We start from the raw sequence: 27355 nt of genomic DNA, 5'->3' as shown, positions 1-27355 counted from the left end.
CCTCCGAGTCACTCCCATTCCTCTGTGCTTCTGTAACTTCTCTCTGCGCTCTTCCCCAACCAGTTAATCAGCTTTCCCCCATAATCAGACTCTGTTCATTTGTAAGGTCAGATCGTTCGAGGGCACTGAGTAGGTTAATATTGCTTTTCTCCTCTCCTTATGTCTTTTGAATAGTTTACTTTAAGGCAATGTCCTTTTGTATAGACACAGGAAGATAGTTAATATGCTTTTGAAACTTGGGATTTAATTGGCTTCGAGTATTATTCACTCCCGGGGATCTGCTTTCTTGACTTAAGCCTCAGTTACTCTTAGTTCCTAGCACCCCAAAAGCAGGGTCCTTGATGATGGACTGAATGGACCCAGGGCAAGCGGCGAGCTACCCTGGCATCAAAATGGGCCAGGCCAAAGTGCACTATACTCAACTATAAGAGCTTGGTCATGGACAAATGCTGTCATGATCCAAAAGTAACGATGAGATCAGGACCCTGCTAGGGACAGGAAAGACTAATCTGCCCTGAGCACTGTAGTCTGAGATTGAGATGGCCCCAGGAGAGCAATTCTATGGCCGACCCGAGTTCGATTCCTCCGCCCCTCTCGGAGAGCCCGGCAAGCTACCGAGAGTATTCGATATGCCAGACACAGCGACAACAAAGTCTCCAATGGAGACGTTACTGGGCCCGCTCGAGCAAATCGACGATCAACGGGAGGGCCTTTACCTTTTACCTTTAATGTATCTCTTACTGTGTCCATACAAAATGATTAATATTATGAATGTTTATATGTTTGTTGGACTAAGGAGAGGAGAAACACACCCATAGTTGAAATTTCAGTCTTGGGAGAGCCATCTTGCTGGATGAGAATCTGTTCTAGAAGAATCTTCCCCTGAGGAAAGGATTTTATGTCCGTTGGTTGTGACCACACCTATGTGTAAGCCCCAAGCCCTCATGCTTTGGGATTTAACTAGGCTGTACGAGGGCGCTGGGGGATCCAGAGCAAGAAGGAGACTGAAGTGGGATCGAGAAGGAGAATGAAGTAGCCTGGGGGAGGAAGAAGCAGGAGGAGAATCAGAGGAGAATGGAGATGGGAATGGAATAAACTACAACTGACACCAACCAGCCTGGCCCTCGTTTCCTTCCTTCGCCTCCCTATCGCCATCAACCTCCTCAGGGTGGGGGAAGCGGCCTGAGAGTACCAAACGCAGGCCAGGTGCAGGCAGAGGGAGAGATAGAGCGTTGCTGTTCTTGTGTTTATGCGGCTAGGAATAAGGGCAACTGAGGCTTAGGTTGAGAGAAGAGATGCCCAGAAGGTAACTATCATTGAAAGTCAATTAACTCCTGGGTTACAAAAGCATAGCATTAAACTGTCTTCTTGAGCCCATAAGAAAAGGACATTGTTCTGAATTAACAATGCAAAGAACTTAAGGAGAAGAGAAAAACAATATTTGCAAGTCAACAGAGCACAAAGAAAGAAGTTACAAATAAACAGAGGCATGGGAGCACTGTGATGGGAGCAACCCAATAAGACTAAGCTCCCTGCAGCAAGGCAGAAAGGACAAACTAATGTTATCCTACACATATATATCTTATACCTCACAAATAATACATATTTTAAAATCCTCAGGACAAAATAATAGGTATTTAAAAATCCTCACGACAAACGTAGACTTTTAGCACTTTTAAACTGCTTGGCTCATACATATTATGTAAACACTTGTATACCTTAAAAGGTAACAAAAATGGTTTCATTAATAAAAATTAAAAAAATAAAAAAGCAAAAAATGACATATTATCTCTAATTCATGAATGGTAAAACAGAGACCAACACCATATTAGATGAAGAACATCATCTAATGCTTTCATTTTACCCCCTTCCGGTTTCGATTTAGGTATAAAACAAGGAAGAACTAGACAGTTTGCTTGGGTATTTATTGGCCTAATTTCCCTTTACCTCTTTCATTTGATACCTTGAATCAGATGCTGATGAAAATAGCTGAAAACAACTGAAGCCAGCTTATTTCTGGTCAAGTACATGAATTCTCCTCATTTGATTCTCTTACAAATAAACCTAGTATTATTTCCACGATACACAAAAAAATTGAGATTCAGTGGAGTTAAGAAACTTGTCTCAAAGTAAATTAGAAGTTAACAACCGCTGGGGGTAAAGGGAGACCAGGGGATTATTGCGCATGAAATCATGTTTATAGAAAGTACAAAGCTAAAATGGCAAGGGAAGATTATTTTTATTTTATATAATTTATATTATTATAATTTATTGTTAAATTTACTATTAAATTTCTGGTTTCTCACCACATGAACCTCCCCTTCCTTCCCCACTTGAAGTAGCTGGTAGTGGACCAGATAATATCAAGTGAGGGTCAAGCAGAAATCCTTATTCTTTCCATTGATTATGTTCTGATTCTGAAAAGGCAAATTCACAGCTATTTTGGATTCACACACAACGCAATTTCCTGGTTTAAAATCCGGAGCAAGTTGAAATCCACTGTGCCTGGAAGAATGAGATCATAAAGATGACAAAATGACAAAATCTCAGGTTCTGCTGTTACTTCGAGGGTGCATGACTACAGAGTTTTAAGTACTTTCTAGGCTTCCGACAGCATCATTAAACCGCTCCCTTTCATCTGATCATATTCCTCAACTTCCCAAGGCCAATTTTCCCCCCAAGAATCACTTCAGCAGGTTAGGAACGTTTTTGACAGAACAAAGTCCAGTGATCAATTCCATGACCTCGGAGGCTGGATTAGACTAGATCTTACAGACTGAAACGCAGTAAGATTGTCACATAGCTCTGTAGTTTTTCTTAAGATCAGATGGAAGAAAAACAATTCTTCAAGCGAGTTCTTTATCTTTCTGGAACACCAAGGAATACGAAGATTAGCTGAACAGAGAGAAAAGTCTGAGCAGGTTTTGTATAGCTGATGCTGTTTGATGATGACTCACTGAGGACAAATGAAGGACAGGCACTCTTCACTTACAGAGCATCTTTATTTGATCTTTAATACACAATATCACCTTTTATCTGTAAAAATTACATATTGAGAACATGATGGGAAGTCCATTCAGGAGTGGATACCCCCACTAAGCAGGTTATACTTACCCCACTTGTTAGCTAACAACTGGATTTGAGACCAGTGAAACCGAAGAATGGCAATTCAACTTTCAAATCCAGAAATTAAAATCTTGGGATACTTCATTAATTAAAATAATCATCCTATTTCTAAACATTCCTTAAAAGGATAATTTCAAAGAGCTAGACTTTTTGTTCTTCATAGACTTTCCCAAGAGACAATTTGGAGGAGAATTTTGTAGCATTCAAATAGCAACAAGGCTTTTACAACTAAAGCCCTCTGCATATTCACCTGTTTGTGGGTAGGTTCAGATGTGTGTTCGCTCTATTCACGATGAGCTACACAATCTGTACAGTACGTCAGACCTAGAATGACAACTCAGGTATGTGCTTCCTTGATCACTCTTGATACAGGCTCTCCCTCCTTTAGCATTTCTCAAAAATAGTATAATGCTTTGATAAAAATTCTTAGTAAAAAAAAAAAGGTCTGTTCTCTCATGATTGATGCAATTGCACCAACAGGTGTTGTGTTCTTTTGTGAGTGATTTCATGCATTCTACATCGCAAACCTGGTTTGATATGTGTTAGCCGTTAAACCGTGGAAAACCAAGACTCGAGATTGAGGAATGCTTCCATTTAAGTATCAATGTCAAATCAACTCGAAATAACGCAACTGACTTATATAGGAGCTGAGGCGAATTACGAGGGAGATACAGCTTTCCTCTGTACTCCTTGAATTTGGGCTGTTACAAAGGTGAGATCTCGGACAGGTGTTCTGCAATCCGAAAAGGGAAAAATGACTGTCCAGAAGAAGTGAGGTACACAACACATTTTGGGTTGTTTAGCTTTTTGCAAAAGACTAGTTTCCACAGTACAAAGATCAGAAATTCCATCATATTCTTGTCTTAGGGCTCTAAGAGTACTTGAGTGGAGAAATTCATGTAGATCAAGCAACCCAGAGGCATGATCTAATGACCAACAAGCAGGCAGAACTGGGAGAGAATATAATTGGACACCACAAAGACAATCCCCGCTGGGACTCCAAATGACTCTGAACAATGTCCCTGAACAACAAATCAAGGATACTGGCTAACAGCACATCCCGAGAACAAACATTTGCCTCTTTTGTGATAATCTTATCATCTTGAAACATTAACAAACCCAGAAGAGAGTATCTATTTTCAAGACAACAGAGTATATAGCTTTAGGTTACACAAATACATACAATTGTACATATACATATATCCTTTTGCTTGAAAAACGAATTACATAACTAAACAGAAGATGCAGCTCAAAGAATACAGGGTCTCACACAAATTCAACTTGGCATCAAGAGTTTACAGCTATGACCCATGAGCCAAATCCAGTACTCCATGGTTTTGTAAATGAAGTTTTATTGGAATTCAGCTACCTATCTCCCTTCCTTTACATACTGTCCACTGCTTTTTAAATTTTTCAATGGCAGAACTGAGTTGTGGATATACTCTGACTCAGCCTAAAATAGAGATGGTGTATGCAAAAAGTATAAGTATTTTTCACCAAAGTTCCTGAACCAGTGTCATTGCATTAATACCTCCAGATCCAAGAGTTATCTTGCCCGCACGGCAAAGCCTGGCAAGCTATCTGTGATATATTTGATATGCCAAACACAGTAAGTCTCATAATGGTGACATTACTGGGTCCGCTCGAGCAAATCTATGAACAACGGGAGAACAGTGACAGTGACAGTGACCTCCAAATCACATTTGGAAACTCAGATAGTCTGCTTCAAATTTGTGCAGCCAAATCTAGGTAATTGTGGTATGATTAGAAAAGAACAGTAATCAAACTTTCTCCATGAAGAACAATATTTATATATCCATGTACAGGTAGATTAGATATAAGCTAACCAATTTGAAAGCAAGAAAACCTAAAGGAAAAAAAAACCCTCAAAATAATAATGCGAGGGAGTGTTATTTAGCACTTAGAAATAACTTAGTACATTTTTCTTTATATTTAAAGCATTAGTAGGATCCACAGCAGAGCAAAAACAATTTACAACTCACCACATTTTCCCCGTGAATTCTGTGACATTTTTGAATGCAAAATAACCAGCACTTCCAGAAAAATCAAGTTCTAATTAGTAATTAGGTAAGGTGGTAAATTAATGTTTTATTTCTAAAGTAAATATTTTAGTCACAGTTGCCATCAGAAATTGGGTATTCTTAAACTTTATGTATTAACTCGATTATAGTTACTGTACTGAAACACTGTTTAAAATATATTATAAAGCATTTTCCTCTTTAACTTAAATGAAATATAAAATTAAGAATTTTATCACATGGCTCAAACTGGAAAACATTTAAAATGGTATGCAATACTCTTACACAGAAAATGCCCCTCAAATACAAAAATGTCCTAAGGTATGAAAGTACCCAGTATTAGGTCCTTCATGTCTGCATACTTGCTGTCTCATTCCCTCCTACAGTCACAAAAATCCAGGTTTAAGGAGAAATTACATAAAGAGAATGTCAAGTGCAATCTTTCATCAACAGATCTGTAGCTCGGACACAGACTTTGGCAATGGAGAAAGAAATGATGATCAAAATTTCAAGCAACTTTTCAGTTTCACTGAAATCTAGCAAGCACAACCCTTGACTGCTCTTGATCTGTCACAGAGATCAGGACCAATAACACAGACAAGGAATATGTTTGCTTGACAGACCCAGTTTCCACTTTATCAAGAGCCATTTGCTCAAAGATGGACACAGGCTAGTGTTGGAGGCACACAGCAGCAGGCATGTGTGACCCACTACGAAGGAAGAATCCTTTGGGAACTTATTTTTCTGCACCGGGACTTCTTTAGTGCTAGGGTCATATCTCCTTGGCTTAATGACTTCCAAAAAGTCTTAAAAAAAAGAAACTGGAAACCGGTTTGAACCACAAAGAGTGATTCTGGGGCTGGAGAGATAGCACAGCGGGTAGGGCGTTTGCCTTGCACGCGGCCGACCCGGGTTCGATTCCCAGCATCCTATCGGGTTCTCTGAGCACCGCCAGGAGTAATTCCTGAGTGCAGCACCAGGAGTAACCCTTGTGCATTGCTGGGTGTGATCCAAAAAACAAAACCAAAAAGAGTGATTCTAAACTAATGAGAAATAAAAGTAGAACACAAAGGTATGTACAACATTTCTGGATTTTTTTCTTTTAAAGGTACAAAATGATAGATCAAATCTGTGCCTCTGTGCCCACCAGGCTGGGGTGTCAGTGTCTCGTGGAGGCATCTGGAAAGGAGCACTTTCAGGAGCTGAGTGAAAGGTCTTATCAATGTCATGAATTTTCAACCTGAGTAATGAGGTTTATAAAATACAAAGGCGATGAAGAAGAAGGAAAGCCTTCTCAGAAATTAAGTGGAACCAGAGTGAAAGACTGATCCTGGAGGACAGTATAAAAAAAAATTGTAACAAAAAGAAAACACAACACTGGCAAGTCATTTGTGGTGAATTTTAATTGCGTTTGGTCTTCAAAAAGGAAAGCAAACGGAAGCAGTGTTAGAAGTCGAATCTCATCATCACGAAACAGGTAAGGGGCGACGAAGACTCGCGGTTCCTTTTCAGTCTTTCCCTGCAGGTGCCTTGGCTCACCCCACTTCCTCGCTGGCGCTCCAGTCACTGGAGACACAAAGACCACTCGGGGTGAGGCTGTGTCTTCTTGTCTTGAGAAGTCCCGAAAACCCAGGAGGCTCCATTTACTCTGCACTTAACTCATCATGTCTAGCAGAGTTGCTCTAGGTCAACTCAGATCTTCCACTTTTTTTTTCTAACAGTGACTCATAAGTGGGCTTGTGCTATTTTTAGAAAAAACTTTTATTTTTTTTGGGGGGGGGGGGGAGAAATGGGACCAAAGACTTTCCCTTTGTCTTCCAAAATTACCATCATCTACCCATCACATTTAAAATTTTGAAATTGTTCAAGTAGTAAAAGATATTACAAGTTTTAAATATGTGCTAAAACTTAAGTTTCTTAAAGACTTAATGTAACAGACTCAACATACTTATTTTCTATGTATACTGAAACATCCTGGGGTGGCTATCATTTATGGATCATTCGCTAAACTGTGAGCATGATTGTGGTAGAAAATCATCGCCCTTAAAATATTTAATTTCATTTATTAAATCTTTTCCCAATTTAGATGATATATGCTAATAGGAGATTAAAAGAAAAACTATCCAAATGAGGAAATAAGCCTGCAGAATTCCAAGACAGACTTCCCGCACAAACATTATTTCATGAAATACTTAAATTCAGAGTAAATATTAGATAAGCTGTACTTCATCCAACTTTTACTGCTAGTGGAAGCTGTTCCTATTACATGTAAAGAAGAATCAAGTGTCCACACTCTGACAAAAATTCAAGGGAGAGAAAATGTATAAGCATTAGATATTTAGCTTACAATAGAGTTCTGGATAAAATTTAATTTCTTTCCACCAAAATATAAAGAAATAGCAATTTATTTAAAAGAAATACAACTGTAAAATCTACTGATGATAAGAGAAAGCCCAAATTTAGTGTAACGAATTACACCACACTTCTACCTCTAAAAACTAATTTGAAGCCATTCTGACTGTTTGTATTTCTATAAATAAATATCCTTGGAAAAAATAATAGTGGAATTTTTTTTTACATAAAATATTTGTGAAAAGTTTATTCATCTGATGATAATAAAGGACCCCCTGTTTCTTTTCCAGGGAGAATATTCATAAATTTCACTGTAATTTGTTTTTAATTTAATAAGTTATAAAAATAGTTTAGCTCATAAATTCAGAGCTGTATAATAGTAGAGTAAATTTTGCCAAGCCACTGAAATAAAGTTGTTACAACGAAGGATTCTATTAGATTTATGAGGTTAAAGTGGATAAAATTAACCCGGTTGATTTGCTGGTTTGAAAAAATAACCTCCTACCAGCAACACCAAGCTTTTCTCTTTGATAGGTTTCAAGGCAACAAACTGTGGCATTTTCCCCACTTTTTGTCATGCTACCAATACTAGACTGGACTGAACAACATGCAAAGTTCCAAACCCAGGCTCCTAGGCAGGGGTTATAGTAACAGCAGTTTAAACAATCCAATATGCACACAAGGGCTGCAAGAGGACTTCTATCAGATCATGCCCCCAGAAAAAAAATTAATTTAACCAAGAATTTCAATGACACAGAGTAGGATCTGAAATGGTTGCCAGTCTGGTCATCCAACGGGGAATTTGAAAATTCGAACAGGGATAGGTACATCCATCTCTGTTTTGTTGTGTTGTTGTTGTTTGCTTGTTATTTTGAATCTTCTTGCTGATGATGCAGTTATGCTGTTCCTGTATTTTAGTTCTGTTCACTCTGTTATTAAAAATGGAGAAAAAGGGATAAAAAATATGTAAATTTTTGCTTTGGGGCCACCCCTGGCAGTGCTGAGGGCTTACACCTGGTGCTATGCTCAGGGGTCACTCAGAGCAGTGCTTGGGGACCCTGTGTACTGCCAGGGATCAAACAGGGGCCAGCTGCGTGCAAGAAAAATACCGTAACTCGTGTACAATCTCTTTGACCCACAAGGTGTAAGTATTTAATCTGAAGGCGTCTCCACTTTGGAAGGAAAGCCCTCTCCTGCAAGATGCTCCATCTTGGTTTACTCTTCAGAAGTCTACTCACCAGACCTCTAAAAACAATGTGGTAACAGGCATAATTTTTCATGTGACCATTTACTAAGAATCAAAGCAAATCAGGTCTCTCTTACACATACCGTAATATGTTTTGGTCAGATAGAAAATGGAATCATTTCAAAGTTGAGACATCTACAAGTTGAAAAGTTCTGCAGGGAACAGTCATGTTTCACCTGCCATGTTAACTTAGGAGGTCCACTTTTTCCAAAGGTCCTTCTCCAGACTGAGTTCTTCAGGAGTCCATGTAAACAAAACACAGGTGAGAATGGTCTTTCTGGAGCTGCTTTCATCGAACAGCAGGGTTTCCTGAAAGTGTGGCATTGGCTAAATGTAACACAGGCAGAGGATGGGCCTCTGTGTTGAACACCCAGTGGTCTAAAGGTAAAAGGTCATCACCGGAGAAGAGCAGGTATAAATATCTGAAAAGCAAAGGAGAAAAACGAGCTGAATTAGTATTCAACAGGAACCATCAGAATGATCAGCAACGCACTTTGAGCGGCTCAGACAATGTACCCGGTCACCAAAATAATCTAAAACACAAAGACAAATGGATATAAACTCGCATGCAAGAGAATCCAGTACTGAGAACAAGAACGATGAAATAAGACTTTTTAAAATTCTGCGCGCCTGTCTGAAGCACACGAAGGAATGTATTCAGCGGCAAAAACACAGCACTTCGTCTTTTTCTTTTTGTAGTTCTTGGAGTGTGTACTGAAAACGATTAAATAACAATTCCAGAAACGTGAATTTACAGTAAATTTAATAATCTATTAGTCACCTAATGGGTACTAATTTTGTTTAGGATTCTTCTCTCTCCTCGAACACTGCCAGTAATAAGCGGTCACTTAAAAAACAAAATGAGAGAATGAAAACACACCACAATTCTTACCTACAATGGCTGGGAAAATTCCATTCTTAATTCTAATAAGTGATCATGAAAGTGAGCATAGAAAACACAGCTATGGAAAGCCAGGAAGTCTATGGTCTAATTCTTAATCTCAGCTCTAACTAGCTGGGTCATAGAAGGTCTTGGCGAAGAATTCCTTTATCGTATTTAGCACAAGCTGCTCTGATCCATGTGCAAATACTTCCATTCACAAACATTGTGACTGTGCAATTCCATGTCTTGGGTGAAGTATGGGCTAATGGCTCAGCCGCCTTCTAATCTCATTCCTCGAGGGAGTGGTGAGTAAAAGAGAAGAAAGAAAAAATGCTGAGCTGCCTGCAGAATAACTCATTTACAAGAATATGCTCTGAATATATTATATGAACAAAATGTTATGAATATCAGTAAAATAATAACAACAGAAAGTAGTTTCAAACCACCATTCTGTCTGTACTAAATCCTGCCGGGATGAATGGTTGGTCGCTCCCCTGTGCTGCTCACTCATATTCACTTGAAAACTCAGCACGTGACCTTCTAATGCAAACAGGATTTTTGCAGATGTAACTTGTCAAAGATCTCAAGATGAAATTATGAGTTTGGAATGTCCCCTAAATCGAACTGGAAAGTTGGACCCAGAGACAGAGAAGGTCATATGAAGTTGGAGATAAAAGCTGAAGTTACGCGGACAGCCACGCAACGCCTTTCGAAGGGTCTGAGTTTTGAATTCCAGAAGGGAGGAAGTAAACTCTGTTAAACAAGAGTCTGTCATAATTTGCTACAGTAGCTCCAGAAAATTACCTAGTTCAGCTTCTACTCCTACTTTCTAGAATACTTCTAAACTCCCCGCTAATGGTAATGATATTAAACGAGAGTGGGGCTGGCACTAGCAAACCCCAAAATTATGAGAACAAACTTCTGGCTGCCAAAAGGGAAACAGGAATGGGTTGGCAAACTGGGTCAAAGGGCTTAAATGTATGGGGGGGGGGGGGGGGAGTGGGGAGGGACTAGATTTTTGGTGGGGCTCAGAGTGCAGCATAAACAGATGGACAACGGTGATGATGTAACCCTGGGACCTATGTAATGGTAAAAGCCAATGTCACTTCAATAAAAATAAATAGAATTTTATTTCCTTTTAGATTACAGTGAGAGAAGTCATCTCTAAGGACTGAGAAATTTTGTAGATGAAAAGTCAACTAAATGTCAGGCAAAAATTTAAGCGTCTTTAGAAAAGCAAACACACTGTCCAAACACTGTCCTCCCGTTTTTCATCGATTTGCTCGAGCGGGTCCAGTAACGTCTCCATTGTGAGACTTCTTACTACTGTGTTTGGCATATTGAATACTCTCGGTAGCTTGCCAGGCTCTCTGAGAGGGGTGGAGGAATCGAACCCAGCTCGGCCGGGCTGGCTGCGCGCAAGGCAAACACCCTACCGCTGTGCTAACAAGTGAGGCTATAAAAAAAAAAACAAAACAATAAGTTGTTTATGTTTACTTATCAAATGAACCTTGATCAATCTTTTTATAACCACAATTAGCCATGTCCAGTGTATTATGGATGTTACAATTCTAAAGAGACTTACTTGAAGGAGATAAACTAAAAACAAAGCAAAATAAAACCCTTTAATTTTTCTGAGGAACTTTTATTTCATTTATACTTCTTTTTTTTTTTATAATTTATTTATTTATTGAATCACTGTGGGAAAAGTTACAGAGCTTTCGGGTTTAGGTCTCAGTCATGTAGATACCGAACACATTTCCCTTTACCAATACTCATTTTTAACCCCGAACCCCAATAGACCCCCACCTCCCACCCCTCCCAATTCTTGTGAGGCAGATGAGTTCTAGTTAATACTCTATCTACTTTGACTAGATAGATTATTTCGATAGAAGATGCACAATTATTGTTTAGAGTTTACGACCCACCCCCCACAATCAGACATGCTGAAACAGCGTTGTGAAATGATTTGCTTTCTACAACTTGGTTTAAGAATAAAATGAGGCCGCGCGGTTTTGAATTTCTGCTATTTTACTTATTGACCCTGGAAGAATTTCTATTAAAAGTTAGCTAGTTAAGAGATTGGTTTCTGTGCCCTGGAGTCGTGGCCGTGCCGGAGAGCCACTCGTGGGGGGCAGCTGGCGACCTCGGTGGGGCGTGGGGGACGGCCCACAAAGCCCCCCTTCCCATGAGGTCCCCGCTGCTCCCCCGAGCCCGGCTCAAACCTGCTTTCCACAAGGCTCCCATGCGGCCGCCATCTTTCTTTCCAGAGAGGAGCCTCATTTATACTTCTAACACTTAAGTTTCTAGAAATAAAATTTCAATGACATATTCATTGGGCCAGAGAAATAACATAGGTGTAGGGTGCTTGCCTTGCATGCAGCTGAAGCCAGTTTGATCCCAGCACCTGATATGGCCCCAGGAGCACCGTCAGGAGCATGTCCTGGGCATTACCAGATATGCCCCCTCTCCACCAAAAATAAAATCAAACCAAAACCATGATTTTTCAGCAGAAATTATAAAGAATGATATATTAAAATATGGAGTCGTGCTTTCCCCACTTTTTTAAATCTTAAAAGTGTTTTCTTTTGGGGGGGGCGGGGTATAGGGGAGAAAAATGAGAACATACTGAAATATATGCTAGTATATTATGAATCTGAATGTTAAAAATACATGCAATTTAAGTTTCTTTTCTTTTTTTTTGCTTGCTTCAGAGGCATTTAAGGCTACACTGGACAGTGCTATATAATGCCAGGGAACCGGCTCAGGGCCTGTGCACACCAGGCGTCTACTCCAGCCCTCAGATCCATCTCCCAGATCTTTACACATAGAATCATTTCTGACACACTGCAACGGTTTACGCCTTATCCTGATACTGAGATGTTTTCTGATTTGTATGTATATCTATTAAAAAACTAATTAAAATCACAGCCAGTGTTATCAATATAAATCTGATCCTGAAATTAAGTGTTGAAATGTAAATATCAAGGAAGACAGCGCTCCAATTTACCTGCCACTGTGGAGAGTTAGCTTAGGTGCTTTTCTCTAATCTGTAATTACCCCTTTGTCAAAAGATTGGACTTTAATTTTTCCTTTGTATTAAAGCAATTAACTAACACTGATGGCCACTATAATCAGCATGTGAATTTAAAATGAATGTATAGTAAAATGGTGTTGCCTGATCAGCACACTGACATTAGGCAAGTTATCACTACTTCCCAGAACTAGCATGTAGCGGATCATATCACCTGGCTATGTAGAAAGGAGAGGGAGCTTCTTATCTTTGCAGCTGCCCGTGATTCAACTTGTACTCTGGTTTAACATACACTCAAGGATAAAAAAAAGCTTACTTTCTCTGTTACATTTCTGAAGGGATTTTCTGGGCTGGCAGGACATTTTAAAAAACTTCCCCAATGTAGTGTTAAAAATGGAGTTGCATGGCCGACCCAGGTTCAATTCCCAGCATCCCATATGGTCCCCCCAGCGCCGCCAGGAGTAATTCCTGAGTGCATGAGCCAGGAGTAACCCCTGAGCATCGCCGGGTGTGACCCAAAAAATGGAGTTGTTTATGGTAAGTCTCACAATATCAAACTGAGACTTCAACAGTTTCGGCTCGGGCTGGAGCACAGCGGGTACGGTGTTTGCCTTGCACGCAGCCGACCCCGGTTTGATTCCCAGCATCTCATATGGTCCCCCGAGTATCGCCAGAGTAATTTCTGAGTGCATGAACCAGGAGTAAGCTCTGTGCAACACCATGTGTAACCCAAAAAGCCAAAAAAAAAAAAAAAGTAGTTGTAGCTGTACCAGAAATGGGACTGAAACCATTTAATAGGAAACTGCTGATATTCCCTAGTCAAGTAATCTACCTGACAGGCCCCTCGATCCCCTAGACAAAAAATAACCTTGCAATCACCAACTGCCTTTTCTGTCTACTATCACTTCTTTCTTCTATTCCCTTAGGCCCATCAAAGCCTTTTATTTCATTTCATTAACCTCAACTTTATTAAATTTATCTTTATTGAAAAATTTAATATTAAATTTAAAAAATTGAGATTCTATGATTTCCAATACTGTTAATGATGGTTTCTCCTGCACATAATCCCCCATCATCAGTGCACTTACCTCCCTCCCCCGAGAAGCCCAATCCCTCTCCTTTACATCCGGCCCCACAACGACTCAATTCTGTGGCTCAATTCTCCTTTCGTTTCTTTTCAGTTCCCGAGAGCTCTGTTTCTATGAGATTAGATGTTGACCAATTCACGAGTTACTGAATGAAATCAATAAAATACTCAGCTCAATTCTGTCTTTGAAACAGCAGCGTCAGAATTTTCAAGAGTTTCTTGGCTTTTGATTTTTCACATCTACACACACACAGACACACACACACACACACACACAGACACACAAAATTTAAAGTCATAAACTTAAGGTAGACATTGTATAGAGGTATGGGTTTATTTTTATAGTCTAAGGAGTTTATAGTAGCATTTCATGATGCTCATGATTTGTTAAGCATCTTTTTTGCTAGATAACCACTCGCCAAAAACAATCCTCGCATTAGTGATGCTGGAATAGCAATAAGCAAAAGCCAGTGGCCACCAGTGGCCACCAGAACTGCCCAACACAGCCACTGGGAAGCACCCGGCAGGAGCTCCAGCAGGGTGTGACAACACTCCATCGTAAGTCACATCCAGTACATTCTCCGAGAAAACATTTGCTGAATTCCACTGCCACAGAGAGAAGCACAGTACAAGGAAAAAGAGCAAATGTCACGTAACTGGATCTGTGTCAATGCACGAGGTGAACCCCTTTCTCCCTCTGTCCCTATAGGGTAACAATTGTTTTGTCCTTTCTCCCTTGCCACAAGGAGCTTAGGTTTATCAGGTTACACCCATCACAGTGCTCCCCAGTCACTCCCATTCCTTTGTTTATCTGTAACCACTTCTCTATGCTCTCTTCCCCAACCAGTTAATCAGCTTTTCCCCCTAATCAGACTCTGTTAATTTGTAAGACCAGATCCTTCTAGGACATTGAACTTGTATTGTAAGTTATACATCGGCTTCCCCCTCTCCTTATGTCTTTTGAATAGTTTACTTTAAAGCAAAGTCCTTTTTGTATAGACACAGGAAGACAGTTAACATTATGCTTTTGTAACTTAGGATTTAATTTGCTTTGAATATTATTCACTCCCGGGCATCTGCTTTCTCGACTTAAGCCTCAGTTGCCCTTAGTTCCTAGCACCCCAAAAGCAGGGTCCCAATGAGGCACTGAATGGACCCAGGGCAAGTGGTGGCTACCGTGGCATCGAAATGGGCCAGGCCAAAGTGCCATGATTCTTAACTGTAAGTTAAGAGCTTGGTCATGGGCAAAAGTAATGATCATGATCCAAAAGTAATGATGAGACTAGGACCCTGCTAGGGATAGGAAAGACTCTCTGGCCTGAGCACTGTAGTCTGAGATAGAGATGGTCCTAGGAGAGCAATTCTATAAGCTTAACATATTTCTTACTGTGTCCATACAAAATGATTATTATGAATGCTTATATGTTTGTTGGACAAGGAGAGGAGAAACACACCCATGGGGTCCTGCTGAAAGAGAATCTGTCCTAGAAGCAGCATCCCCTGAAGGGAAGAACTTCACCCCTAGTGATTGTGACCACACCTATGTGTAATTGTTACCCCAACCCCTCATGCTGGGGGATATAACTAGACTGTAAGAGTGGGCTGGGGGAAGCAAAGGAGAGAGACAGGAGTGAATGGAGAGAGGACTGGAATAAACTGCAACTAAGACCAATCAGCCTGGCCCTCGTTTCCTTCCTTCGCCTGGCCCATGACCATCAACCTCCTCAGGGTGGGGGAAAAGGCGTGAGACTACCGAAGAACGCAGGCGGTGGGAGAGATAGACTGCTGCTGTCTTTTTGTGTTTACACAGCCCCCACACTAAAATTCCCAGCTTGAGAGACTTGCCCCCAGGGGTGCTGGTCTTTGCTTGTGCTACCTGTCACTCTGCTGGTCTTTGCTTGTGCTACCTGTCACCTCCTGACAGACACCAACTAAAGTCACTTTTCTTCCTTTTCTCAGAATCCACGTCTCCTCAAAAAGTCTTTTACGAAGGTCAGACAGTGCTGGCTCGGGGTCTTGGAAAGGGTCCCAATATAACACTCAGCATGTTTGTCACTCTAGAATCTTCACTGATGAAATGTCACTAGCTCTTCTGTCCAGCTTTTATTTTTTAACTAAATTATGTTATCTTGCTGTGGAGTTCTGAAAGGTCAATATATATTCTAGGTACAAAGCATATTTTATAAAACACAGAGAGATTACGCAAAGAATTGTCTAATTTCCTTTCAAATTTATTTTCTCTTTTTTTGGTTGGGGGAGGGACATCTGGTGATGCTCGGGGGGTTGTTCCTAGCTCTGTCTGTGCTCAGGGATCACTCCTGGCAGGAGTTTGGAGATCACAAGGGGAGCTGGGGACCAAATTCAGGTAGGCCACAAGCAAGGCAAGTCCCTTCACTGCTATCCTTTCCTCTAGCTCCCGAAATGTCTTTTAAGGAGCAGATGATGAATTGTTTTAGGCTAACACTTCAATTTGTTCTGTTAAAGATTATGCTGTTGGTGTCATGGCTAAGAAATTTTTGTCTAATCCAGGGCCACCACGATTGCTGTTTTCTATTAAAAGCTATGTATTTTTAGAATATTTATATGATCCATTTTGATTTGACTTTTATATACGCAGACAAAATGAAATTATTTCAGTACCCTTTGTGGAAGCACCTTTGTCAGCATCATTTCTCACTGCTTTCTGCCTCTGCCGACCTCAGGTGGCATTTATTCGTTCCTTGTCCCCATCCACCTCCAGATTCTTTTTGTTTCACTGATTACACGTATCACTCAGGTCAATACCATAACAGCTTTATGATAAGCTAGTTTTATAGCCATATTGTAAAATATTATCAGATTTTTTTTATAAAGCTACGTATCTTCATAATATTCAAAATCAGGCATCTAGAATTTGAAATCAGGTAGTGGTAAGTTTTTAACTTTAGAGTTTATAAAATGTGTCCGGATTATTCCAGTTGCTTTGCATGTCTATGTGAAATTTAAAAAGTTAAGTTTTTATAAAACACTTCTTAAAATTTTGTTTGGAATTGCATTGAGTCTATAGATCAATTTGGGTAGAAGTAATAATATCAAGTCCTGAGAATCATAAAAAAAAAAAAGTGAATCTATAGTTACTTATGTCTTTGATTTCTCTCAGCAAAGATTTTCAGTTTTCAGGGTAATATAGCGCTCCCATGTGTTTTGTCAAGGCTTATCCCTAAAAGTTTCCTATGTTTATACTACTTTAAACGATACTCTTTTAGTTTCAATTTGTGATTGTTAATTGCTAGCATGTACAGCTGATACATTATTGGGTGTCAACAACTTTGTTAAAATTCACTTAGCAGTTCTAGTAACTTGATACAATCCATTGTATTTCCTACCTTGATGATCCTTCTAGGATATAAGCAGTTTTACTTATCCTTTCTAATCTTAAGGTTTTTGTCTTACTGCACTGGCTAGAAACTCGACTACTATGTAAAACATAAAAATAAAAGGGAAAAAACAAACAAAAACCCAGGCAACCTTGTCTTATTCTTGATCTTAGGAGGAATGTGTTCAATGTTTTAATTTTTCAGTACAAATATATAGCTATATATTTTTAATCTATGGCATTCATTAGGCTGAAAAGTTTCCTTCTGTTCCTATATTGCTAAGGTGTTATAATAATAATGATAGTTATGATCATAATAATCACTGTGTCACTGTCACTGTCATACCGTGGTTCATCAATTTACTCGAGCGGGTGCCAGTAACGTCTCCATTTGTCCCAGCCCTGAGATTTCAGCAGCCTCTCCTTACTGATCTTTCCCAACGCTGCCGCATTGGAGGCTCTTTCAGGGTCAGGGGAATGAGGCTCGTTATTGTTACTGTTTTTGGCATATCGAATATGCCACGGTAGCTTGCCAGGCTCTGTTGTAAGATTATAATAAAGTAAAGTAAAAAGTAAAGGCCCTCCCGTTGATCATCGATTTGCTCGAGCGGGCCCAGTAACGTCTCCATTGGAGACTTTGTTGTTACTGTGTCTGGCATATCCAATACTCTCGGTAGCTTGCCGGGCTCTCCGAGAGGGGCGGAGGAATTGAACTCGGGTCGGCCATGTTGGCCGCTTGTAAGGCGAATGCCCTACCGCTGTGCTATCGCTCCAGCCCATATGCGATTATAATAATAATTATTATTTTTGCCAAATAACATTTTCTTTTGGGTCATGCTCAGTGGTTACTGGCGGCTCTGAACTCAGGGATCATTCCTAGCTGTGCTGGGGGACCATGTGGGATGTCGGGGATTGAACCCAGGTCCACCAAGTGCAGCCAAATAACTTTATTTTATGTCTCTACTGAAGTGATGATGTGATCTCCTTCTCTGGTTTCATGAAATGACTTTCAAATATTAAATCAAACATTTGTACTGGAATAAATCCATTTGGCCATGACGCATTACTTATTACACAAGCTAAGGTTTCATATGTTTAAGATCTTATTTAGATATTTTATCTCTGTGTTCATGAGGGACATCATCAGTCTTACTTCCAATGAGAATTCTACTTTCATTATTTTAATATTCTTTAACAACCACTGGCTTTAGAAACGTAATTTTAAAATACGAGGGTAAGTCTTGCCCTTATACTCTACCTTCAAGGAAGTCTTACATTCTTATTTTGATATTCGTTGCCAAGTGATATAACGAATGTCATTTAACCATGAGCATGGCGTCCTTTACCTTATGTCTATTATGACATAATTTTAAAAAGGAAGCTGGAGGAGTGACTTGTTTTAGGAACCCACTGCAGCTCTTTAATATCATTCTTTCCTGAAATCCTCTTAACATGATTTTATAAAATTCTATAGAAAGTTATTAAATCACCCATCTTTACCTTCCCCACTCTATCCTTTCTTTGAAACAGTTCTCCTTTTTGATAATTTCTTTTATTTCGGAAAGAATATTTAATATTAATGTTGATTGTAAAAAAAAATCACATCTATAATAGCACCCTGGTACGCAATTTTTCTGGATCCTTGCAAAAGTTGGAAGTTTAAGAAGTCTCTTTTTGCACTTTGGATTCTAATTTCTTTTCAGTGCTATTTGTTTTCCTTTAATTGTATCTCAGTTGTAAGTGAAAGGCTTGGGAAAGGAATCTGGGGTGAAAGTGTAGATGCTTTACATTTGCAACATGATTCTCTTTTTGAGCACGCACTGTTTCCTTGGTAACTTTTAAACAACATATAACAGTGTCAGAAGGGAAATTCTACAATATACCATGTGTCTTGCAAGGCTCTGGATTTGATCCCTGGCACCCCACACAACTTGACATTACTGTAAAAACATTCCACTCCACTTTAGGCTCCAGTTAGAGAGACAGTGGCCTTGTTTTTCCATCTTCCCTCTTGAACTTGTCTAAAAATTTTCAGCCCCAATAAACTCACTGACTGCCCTCCTCCTAAATATATTAAGAGTTTTACTTACACGCTCAAAAGACATACCATTCATCATGCTTTACGGAAAAACTATCATCAGAATTATCTTTGAATCGACTTCAAATTCTTATTGACTAGGCAATTAGTTTTAAAAGCCTGGAATGTTTGCTGTATATTCAGTTGCGTACATTGTGAACACTTTTATAGACAAATAAGGATAACAATACTTATAAAAAGGAGAATTAGAACTATTAGGAGATACGATAACATCAATAAATTTGTCCAAAATAAAATGCACGAGCTTTCCCTAGTCCCACTGCCCAAATATTTCAAAACTTTCAAACTCGCAGAAACTTTGAAAGAGTTCTACACCACATAAATAGCCAAGATGCTACAATGAACGTCTTTATATATTTGCTTTATCACAATTCTTTTATTCTATTCATGTCATAATCATATAAAGCAAGCGATTAGCAACCAGTGCTAAGGATCGAAGAAAACTTGCTTAGTGCAACTGTTTACAAAGGAAGATCTAGAAAACTCACAAAACTTGTTTAAAAAGCAGGATAACGAGAAGGGAATGAAAGAAACTGAGGAAGGTAGCGGCAAGAAGCAGCAGACCAAAGTTCACTGGGGCATGGACTCAGACACGTCAGCGGTGTAGAGTGGGGTCGATGTCTATTTCTAGACCACAGCACAAACAACACTGCATGAGACACAAACTACAATACCCACATTTAACAATGAGCCTGCTAGCAGTCAGGCCGAGGGGTGCAGGGAACCTGGGGGCATTGGCGGTGTGACTGGTGGTGAGCATCGTATGCCTGGAACTCAACTATAATTAACACTGTAAATCACAGTGTTTGACTAGAAAAATAAATTATTAAATCAGGACAAACTTGGGACTTTGAGTAAGCTTTAGGTAATATTTTGAGTACTGAGAATTTTTTTCACATAAATTATAGCTTCTACAATCTTTCTGCTTTTTTTTTTTTAAATAAGCACTGGAGGGGCAGGAGTCCAGCAGATAATGTGCTTGACTTGCATGAGGCTAAACTGAATTTGACCCTCAGCACTGCATATTGTCATCAGGGCCCGCCCGCATCCCACCCCCAGGAGTGATCTCTGAGTTTGGGATAAGACAAGTATGGCCCAAGAAGCACCAGGATTAAAAATATTTAAAACTTAATGAGAGTGGAGTTCGTGCCCAATTCAATCAGCTTAAACAACGGCTGAATAAATAGCAGTGCTCCTACATTATAAAAAAAACTTATTAAGCCGAGCCCAGCAGCCTGTGGCAGAAAAGTGAATGGGCTATGCGTTAACCCACGGCTCCATGCCTGCCCGGGAGGAAAAGGGTGTTGCTCCCTTCCACCCTTTTCCCTCTGGACTGCAAGATGGCGGCCACCTTGGAGCTTTTTGGAAAGCCAGGTATGAGCCGGTCGTGACCTCATGGAAAGGGGGGTATTCCCAGCTCACCCTTCACGCCCTACTGAGGTCACGAGTTGCCCCCCACGAGTGGCTCTCCAGCACGGCCATGGCTCCAGAGCCACAGAAACCAATCTTATAATTATCTGACTCTTGGCAGAAATACTTCCAGGCTTAATAAGTAAAATACTGGAAATTCAAAATCGCATCATTTGGTTCTTGTAACCAGCTGTAGAAAACAAATTATTTCACAATGTCTTTTCAGCAGGTCTGATTTTGGGGTGTAAACTCTAAATAATAATGGTGCATCTTTTGTCGAAACAATGAATCTAATCAAAGTAGATAGAGTGTTAACTAGAATTCATCTGCCTCGCAGGCATTGGAAGGGTTGGGAGGGGGGTATATTGGGGTTCTTGGTGGTGAAGGGTAAGTACTGGTGAAGGGAAATGTGTTTGATGATTGCATGACCGAGACTTAAACCTGAACGCTTTGTAACTTTTCCCACAGTGATTCAATAAATTAAAAAAAAAACTTATTAGGACATCAAATATGCCACAGGGAGCTTGCCAGGCTCTGCCATGTGGGCAGGATACTCTCGCTAGCTTGCTGGGCTCTCCGAGGGGGATGAAGGAATCGAACCCGGGTCGGCTGCGTGCCAGGCAACACACTGGCTTGACATAAGTTACTTTTGGGGAGGTGAGTCACACCCAGTGGTGCTGATGGCTCATTCCTGGCTCTGTGCTCAAGGTTCACTCCTAGTAGTGCTTGGGGACTTTGTGCGGTGTTGGGTACTGGGACGAGGTTGGTTGCTTATTCTCTGTATTATATCTCTGGCCTGGTATTAATGACTTTTAAGAGACAAAAGAATTCTAAAAAGGGATTACTATTGGGATACTTAAGTTTTATCAAATAGAAAACAAAATTTGTTCTTTTCCCCCTGACGGGGCCTCTGGAGATGGATTACAGGGCTGGAGTCCCACACTTTGCATGCTGGAGCCCCGAGTTCAATCTCCAGCATAGCTTGGTTCTCGGAGCACTTCTGAGAGACTCTCGAGAACCCTTGGGTATGATCCCAAGGCCAAAAGTCTCCTCCCCAAAACCAAAGGCATATGACTAACAGACCACCATGAAGTGAATGCAAATAAAATTGGTGTGGCCAGTGAATACAATATTACTTGTATTACTTGAAAGGATAAATTACTAATACCTGCAACAGAGATTACCCAAAAACTGTAACACTGAATTTCAGGAGTGTCACAGAATCTAGCAGGATGTTCTATCTATCTACAGAACATTTAAAAACTCATATTTCTACCAAAGCTTGCTGTCTTTAGCCTAGTAAATACAGTTAAGGTCAAGGCACTTATTGTATGCGGCAGATTGGAGTTCTATACCTAATATCCCAAATGGTCCCCGGAGTCCCACCAGGAGTGATTCCTGACAAAAAGTCAGAACCCTGAGTGCAGAAACAAAAGACTTTCTGAAAAATACTTATTGTAAAGAGACTTCAGTACTGGGAATGTCTATGTGTAGGATAGATGAAGGGATCATGGCAGTGTTTATTGAACTGAATTACTTCTAAACTTTTTTGTTTCTCTTGATTTCCAAAACAAAGGCACTGAATTTGAGACTGGAAAACACTATAGGTTTAATTCACTCATTCTCCCCCACCCCCATTACAAAAGAGTGGTGCGGAATGCCTTCAAGAGCGGTGAAGAAGTTGTTAAGAGGACAAATAACCTCTGGCTCTTGGCACATCTTTTTGATTCCACTGTTCTTCCTGCATTAACATACGCTTCAGAGACCTGAGAATGCTATTCGGGTATCCCAAAGAGGAATCAAAAGAGCTATGCTTGGAGTATCACGTTTCACTCAATTGAAAGAAGGAATCTGGAGTTCTGACCTCTGTCAACAATCAAGAATCAGGGACGCTGTCTCATTTGTCAAGGCGTCAAAAATCAGATGGGCCGGACACTAATGCGATTTAGAGATGACCGCTGGACTAGAGCTGTTGCTGACTGGAATCCACGGACGTCAAAAGGATATATGGCCACCCACCTACAAGAGGTCAGACTTCTTCGTCAAAACCCTGAACGGACAGCTTGAGGCTCTTCGTGTTCCTGGAGTGAGAAGATGCCATTGGGCTACACTAGCACGCAGCAGGGATGAATGGAGACGTTATTGGCACCCGCTCGAGAAAATCAAAGATCAACAAGATGACAAGTGATACAAGTGTTTAGAATAAAAGGTACCCTAATTTTCAGTCCTACCCTGTACATCACTTAATCACTTAACTTCCCATTAGTCGTCGATTTGCTCGAGCGGGCGCCAGTAACGTCTCCATTTGTCCCTGTCGCGTGCTAGTGTAGCCCAATGGCATCTCTTCGCTCCGGGAACATGGAGGGCCTCAAACCGATCGTTCATGACCTTGACAAAGAAGTCTGACCATCTGGTAGGTGGGCGGCCACGTGGTCTCTTGACATCCCGTGGAATCCAATCAGTAACAGCTCTAGTCCAACGGTCGTCTTTGAATCTCATTACGTGACCAGCCCAGCTGATTTTCGACACCTTGGCAAATGAGACAGCGTCCCTGATCCTTGATCGTCGACGGATGTCAGAACTCCGGATTCGTTCTCTCATTTGAGTGAAACGTGATATTCCAAGCATAGCTCTTTCTATTCTTCTTTGGGAGACCTGAATAGCGTTCTCATCTTGTTTGCGTAGGGCCCAGGTCTCTGAGGCATATGTTAATGCAGGAAGAACAGTGGAATCAAAGAGATGTGCCCGGAGCCGGAGGTTCTTCGTCCTCTTAGCTATTTCTTCGACGTTCTTGAAGGCGTTCCAAGCCGCTCTCTTCCTCCTGCGCAGCTCGGGTGCCAGGTCATTTGTCATGTTGACCTCTCGACCTAGGTACACATAGCTGTTGCATTCGGAGATGGTCGTTCCATTGAGAGCGAATGGGGCGTCAGGAACAAGGCTGTTTCTCATAAACATTGTCTTCGTAAGATTCAGCTGTAGTCCTACCTTTCCACACTCACGGTCAAAGTCGGCCAGCATTTGTGCCGCTTGGCTGATGTTTGGTGTTATTAAAACAATGTCATCAGCAAAGCGAAGGTGGTGTAGTTGCCGACCATCTATCTTCACTCCCATTCCTTCCCATTCCAGTCGTCGCATGATGTTCTCGAGGGTGGCACTGAAGAGTTTTGGTGAAATGGTATCACCCTGCCGCACCCCTCTCTTGACATCAACGATCACTTCTTTGTAGAATGGTGAGATCCTGGTAGTGAATCCGCAATACAGCTCACGGAGGATCCTGATGTATTGGGCTTGAATGCCCTGATTGGCTAGGGCTTCAATGACCGCTTCCGTCTCAACAGAATCAAAGGCCTTCTTTAAATCAATGAACGTTAAGCAGAGCGGCATCTTGAACTCCCGAGAAACCTCAATGAGTTTGGTTATCGTGTGGATATGGTCGATGGTGCTGAATCCTTTGCGGAACCCTGCTTGCTCACATGGTTGTCCTTCATCTAGTGTTCTGCCAATCCTATTCAGGATGACTCGAGTGAACAACTTGTAGATGACAGACAATAGGCAGATCGGGCGATAGTTGCCAATGTCATGGATGTCTCCCTTCTTGAACAGTAGTACGGTCCTGCTGGTTTTCCATTGAGATGGAACCTTGCATTCAGACAGGTAGCGAGTGAAGAGCCGAGCCAGTGTATTGATGAGTACTGACGGCAGGTTCTTCAGGTGTTCAGGTCTGACCTTGTCTGGGCCGGGTGCTGTTTGCTTCTTTACTGACGAAATGGCGTGTCGGATTTCGGAAGGGAGAACGTTGGGAACGACATACCCATCCTGTGGAATTTGGTATGTCGGCAAGTGGACATGGCTATCGAAGAGATTTGAGTAGAAGTCATGGATAATCTTCTCCATTGCCGTTCTGGAGGATGTGATGGATCCATCAGGACGTCGGAGGGCAGTCATCTTGGTCTTATAGTTGGCGAAGGACAGGCGGGCGTTACGAATACTCTTCCCGGCTTCTGCCGCATCTACCAGTACTTCTGCTCTTCTCTCTTTGAGGTCCTCCCTGATCGCATCTCTGCACTGCTTTGCAAGCTCGGACGTTAGCTTGCGGTTGCCTGAGGCATGCGCCAAACCACGCTGGTGAATTAGCTCAAGAGTTTTCGAAGATAGGCGACTTTTTGTGGCTATCTCTCTCTTGGCGTTCCTCGCACATTCATGGAGGTGCTGAACCAGTCGATCGTATTCCTCGTCAATGTTGTCAACAATGGCATCTTCCCATGTTGCCGCAATAGTACCAAAGAGTTCCCAGTTGGTGGTCGTTCTGGGAGTTCTCTTTTTGAACTTTGCAGCCCTTTCTCCCCGCTCTGTGAAGTAGAATTTTGCACGAAGGAGACGGTGGTCCGATCCCGTTCGAAATTTTGGGACAACAGCGACATCAGTCAGGCAAAACCGTCGATTGAATATGATGTGGTCTATTTCGTTGTGGAATCGTCCACCGGGAGACTCCCATGTCCATCGTTTAGATTCTGCCTTCTGGAACTGTGAGTTACCATGAATGGTCTTGGTCGACATGATGAACTCAGACAGTCTCTCACCCTGTTCGTTCCATTCTAGGCCATGGGTTCCGATGTGAAGTTCTTCAGCTGATCTTCTCGGTCCTATCTTGGCATTAAAATCACCCACAATGATCTTGTAGAAGGTGTGGTCTTCTTTATAGAACTTCTCTAGCTCCATGTAGAACTTCTCGATTTCTCTTTCATCATAATAAGATGTTGGTGCGTAGACAACGAAGATAGAAACTGCAGGCAGTGAGCCACATCTATTCACTACTTCCACTACCCAGCCGTCGCCACACTCCAGGACGCTTTCCGGACCCGCGCGGCCGCTTCATAAGACACTAAATACCCGTCTTCTGGAATTGTCGTACCATATTTGATAGGGTTCAAATATGGTAACACCTACAAGGGTGATTAGAGGTCACCCCAAAAGCCTCTATACCTCTCGGAAAGACTGGCAAGCTACCGAGAGTATTCCGCCCGCACGGAAGAGCCTGGCAAGCTATCCGCTGTGTATTCGATATGCCAAAACCAGTAACTACAACTGGTCTCATTCACCTGACCCTGAAGGCTTCACCGACATGGCAGCACTGAGAAGGATGAGAAAGGAGAGGCCGACAAAATCTCAAGGCCGACCTAGGCTGCCACAACGAAGGAAGACAAAAATGATCGTCTGTACTTTCAATGCACGTACGCTAGCATCAGATGCATCCATCGAGGACCTGATGGTACAAGCGCGAATGATCAAGTACAACATCATTGGTCTGACCGAGACAAGAAGACACGAATCTCACCATGCCGTTTTCGACACTGGAGAAGAATTGTTCCTCGGAACATGCGATAAAAGAGGTGTTGGAGGCGTCGGTGTCCTTGTCAACACAAACTTGGCCAAGAGCATTGATTCATTTGAATGCCTAACAACCCGAATCGGACGTTTACCCTGTACATATCTGGTCTTAAGTCTTTCCTAAGTAGTCATCATTTTCCCTTTAAATTATTTCTTTGATTTGCATAAACTACTCTGTATTTTATGTTCTAAAATACTGGCGGCAATCTCTTGTCTATTAATTTTGTTCTCACACATTCTATGTCCTTCATACCTTCTTAGCCCTTTGCACATTTTAATTTCTTTCAAGAGTTGGGGAATCAAGGCATGTGTTGACTCTGTCATGCTAAACTGGAAGTTCTTCTCACTTGTCAGGTAGGGAATTTCAAAGAACCAGATTTATATCCTTCCCCTCACCCCCCACTTTGTCGTCATAAAATATTTCTGGCTTCTGACTTCACCATTCAAGTTCTAGATCTGTGTTTGCATCTGCCTCTTTGAGCACCTATACAAAAACTAACTCATTACCTTTTGTAAATCAGTCTTCTTTTGTACTTACAGCTACCTGCAGTGGAAACTGGAATATTATCTGTGGTTTCTCCTTCTTATCAAGTCTCCCTCCGCATAATCATAGAGCAAGGCTCCTTAATTCCACCTGCAAAGTTCTCCTACTCCGTTCTTAACAACCCACTCTCTGCCTGGTAAGTCGTACTCCCTTGGATACTGCCCATTCTCTTATTCCCATTGTGCCTTCACATTTAGTTTAAATACCATCACTTCCATTAAGTCTTTCTTTTTGCTTTCTATGCTCAGTAAATTATTTCTTCTATGAAAGACTCCTGCTCTTATTAACATTTCTCTTATTCACTTAACACATAAGACATTTCTTGGAAGTTTATATGTGCTTTACTTCCTCTATTAGTTTATGAGTTTAAGAGTCTTTGAAGAAATCTATCTTTGATCTTCCACATAACAGTGGAATTCTCAGTGGAATTCAGTATTTTCATTAAAACTTCAGCATTTTTACTGAAATTATGACCAACGAAGAGAAAAAGAGAAGACACAGCCAGCCCCTTACTTCTTCCAGAAAAAACTGTGTATCTACAACTGCTACTGCATCCACAGCATGTCGAAAGAAAATGAGCTGCAATTAAGATAGAGAAGAAAGGCTTTTATATTGAATTTTGTCACTGTCAATTTATTCTCAATTATATAGCATTAAATAGCTGTATGTAACAGTATGGCTATACAAAAGGAAGCTGGCAAAAATTAATAGGTAAATCTAGAAAAAAAATATACTAAATGCTAATTGTATTCTGAAATTGTCTTCAAATTAGAAAAATTTTTTGATATAAGTT

General features: G+C 41.0%; 1 protein-coding gene across 3 annotated transcripts in view; it reads right to left on the bottom strand.

Annotated features, from left to right (window-relative positions):
• Positions 1-4113: 4113 nt before the first annotated feature.
• MAN1A2 (mannosidase alpha class 1A member 2) overlaps positions 4114-27355 on the bottom strand; it is a 144692-nt gene continuing 121450 nt past the window's right edge. The window contains exons 13-14 of one of the 3 annotated variants that reach the window (XR_008793164.1): positions 8847-9185; positions 4114-8446 (exon numbers count right to left, since the gene is read on the bottom strand). Coding sequence is in view for 1 of the 3 variants with exons in the window: in XM_056112573.1 (XP_055968548.1) it covers positions 9053-9185 (133 nt within the window). In the remaining 2 variants the exon portion in view is untranslated. Of the gene's footprint in view, positions 9186-27355 lie in introns of all 3 variants that reach the window. The other 2 variants (XR_008793604.1, XM_056112573.1) reach the window with 2 other exon arrangements.

The sequence above is a fragment of the Sorex fumeus genome, unplaced genomic scaffold, assembly GCF_029834395.1.
Source record: "Sorex fumeus unplaced genomic scaffold, SorFum_2.1 ptg000001l, whole genome shotgun sequence".
NCBI lineage: Eukaryota > Metazoa > Chordata > Mammalia > Eulipotyphla > Soricidae > Sorex > Sorex fumeus.
This window is presented reverse-complemented; position numbering and strand designations above follow the sequence as displayed.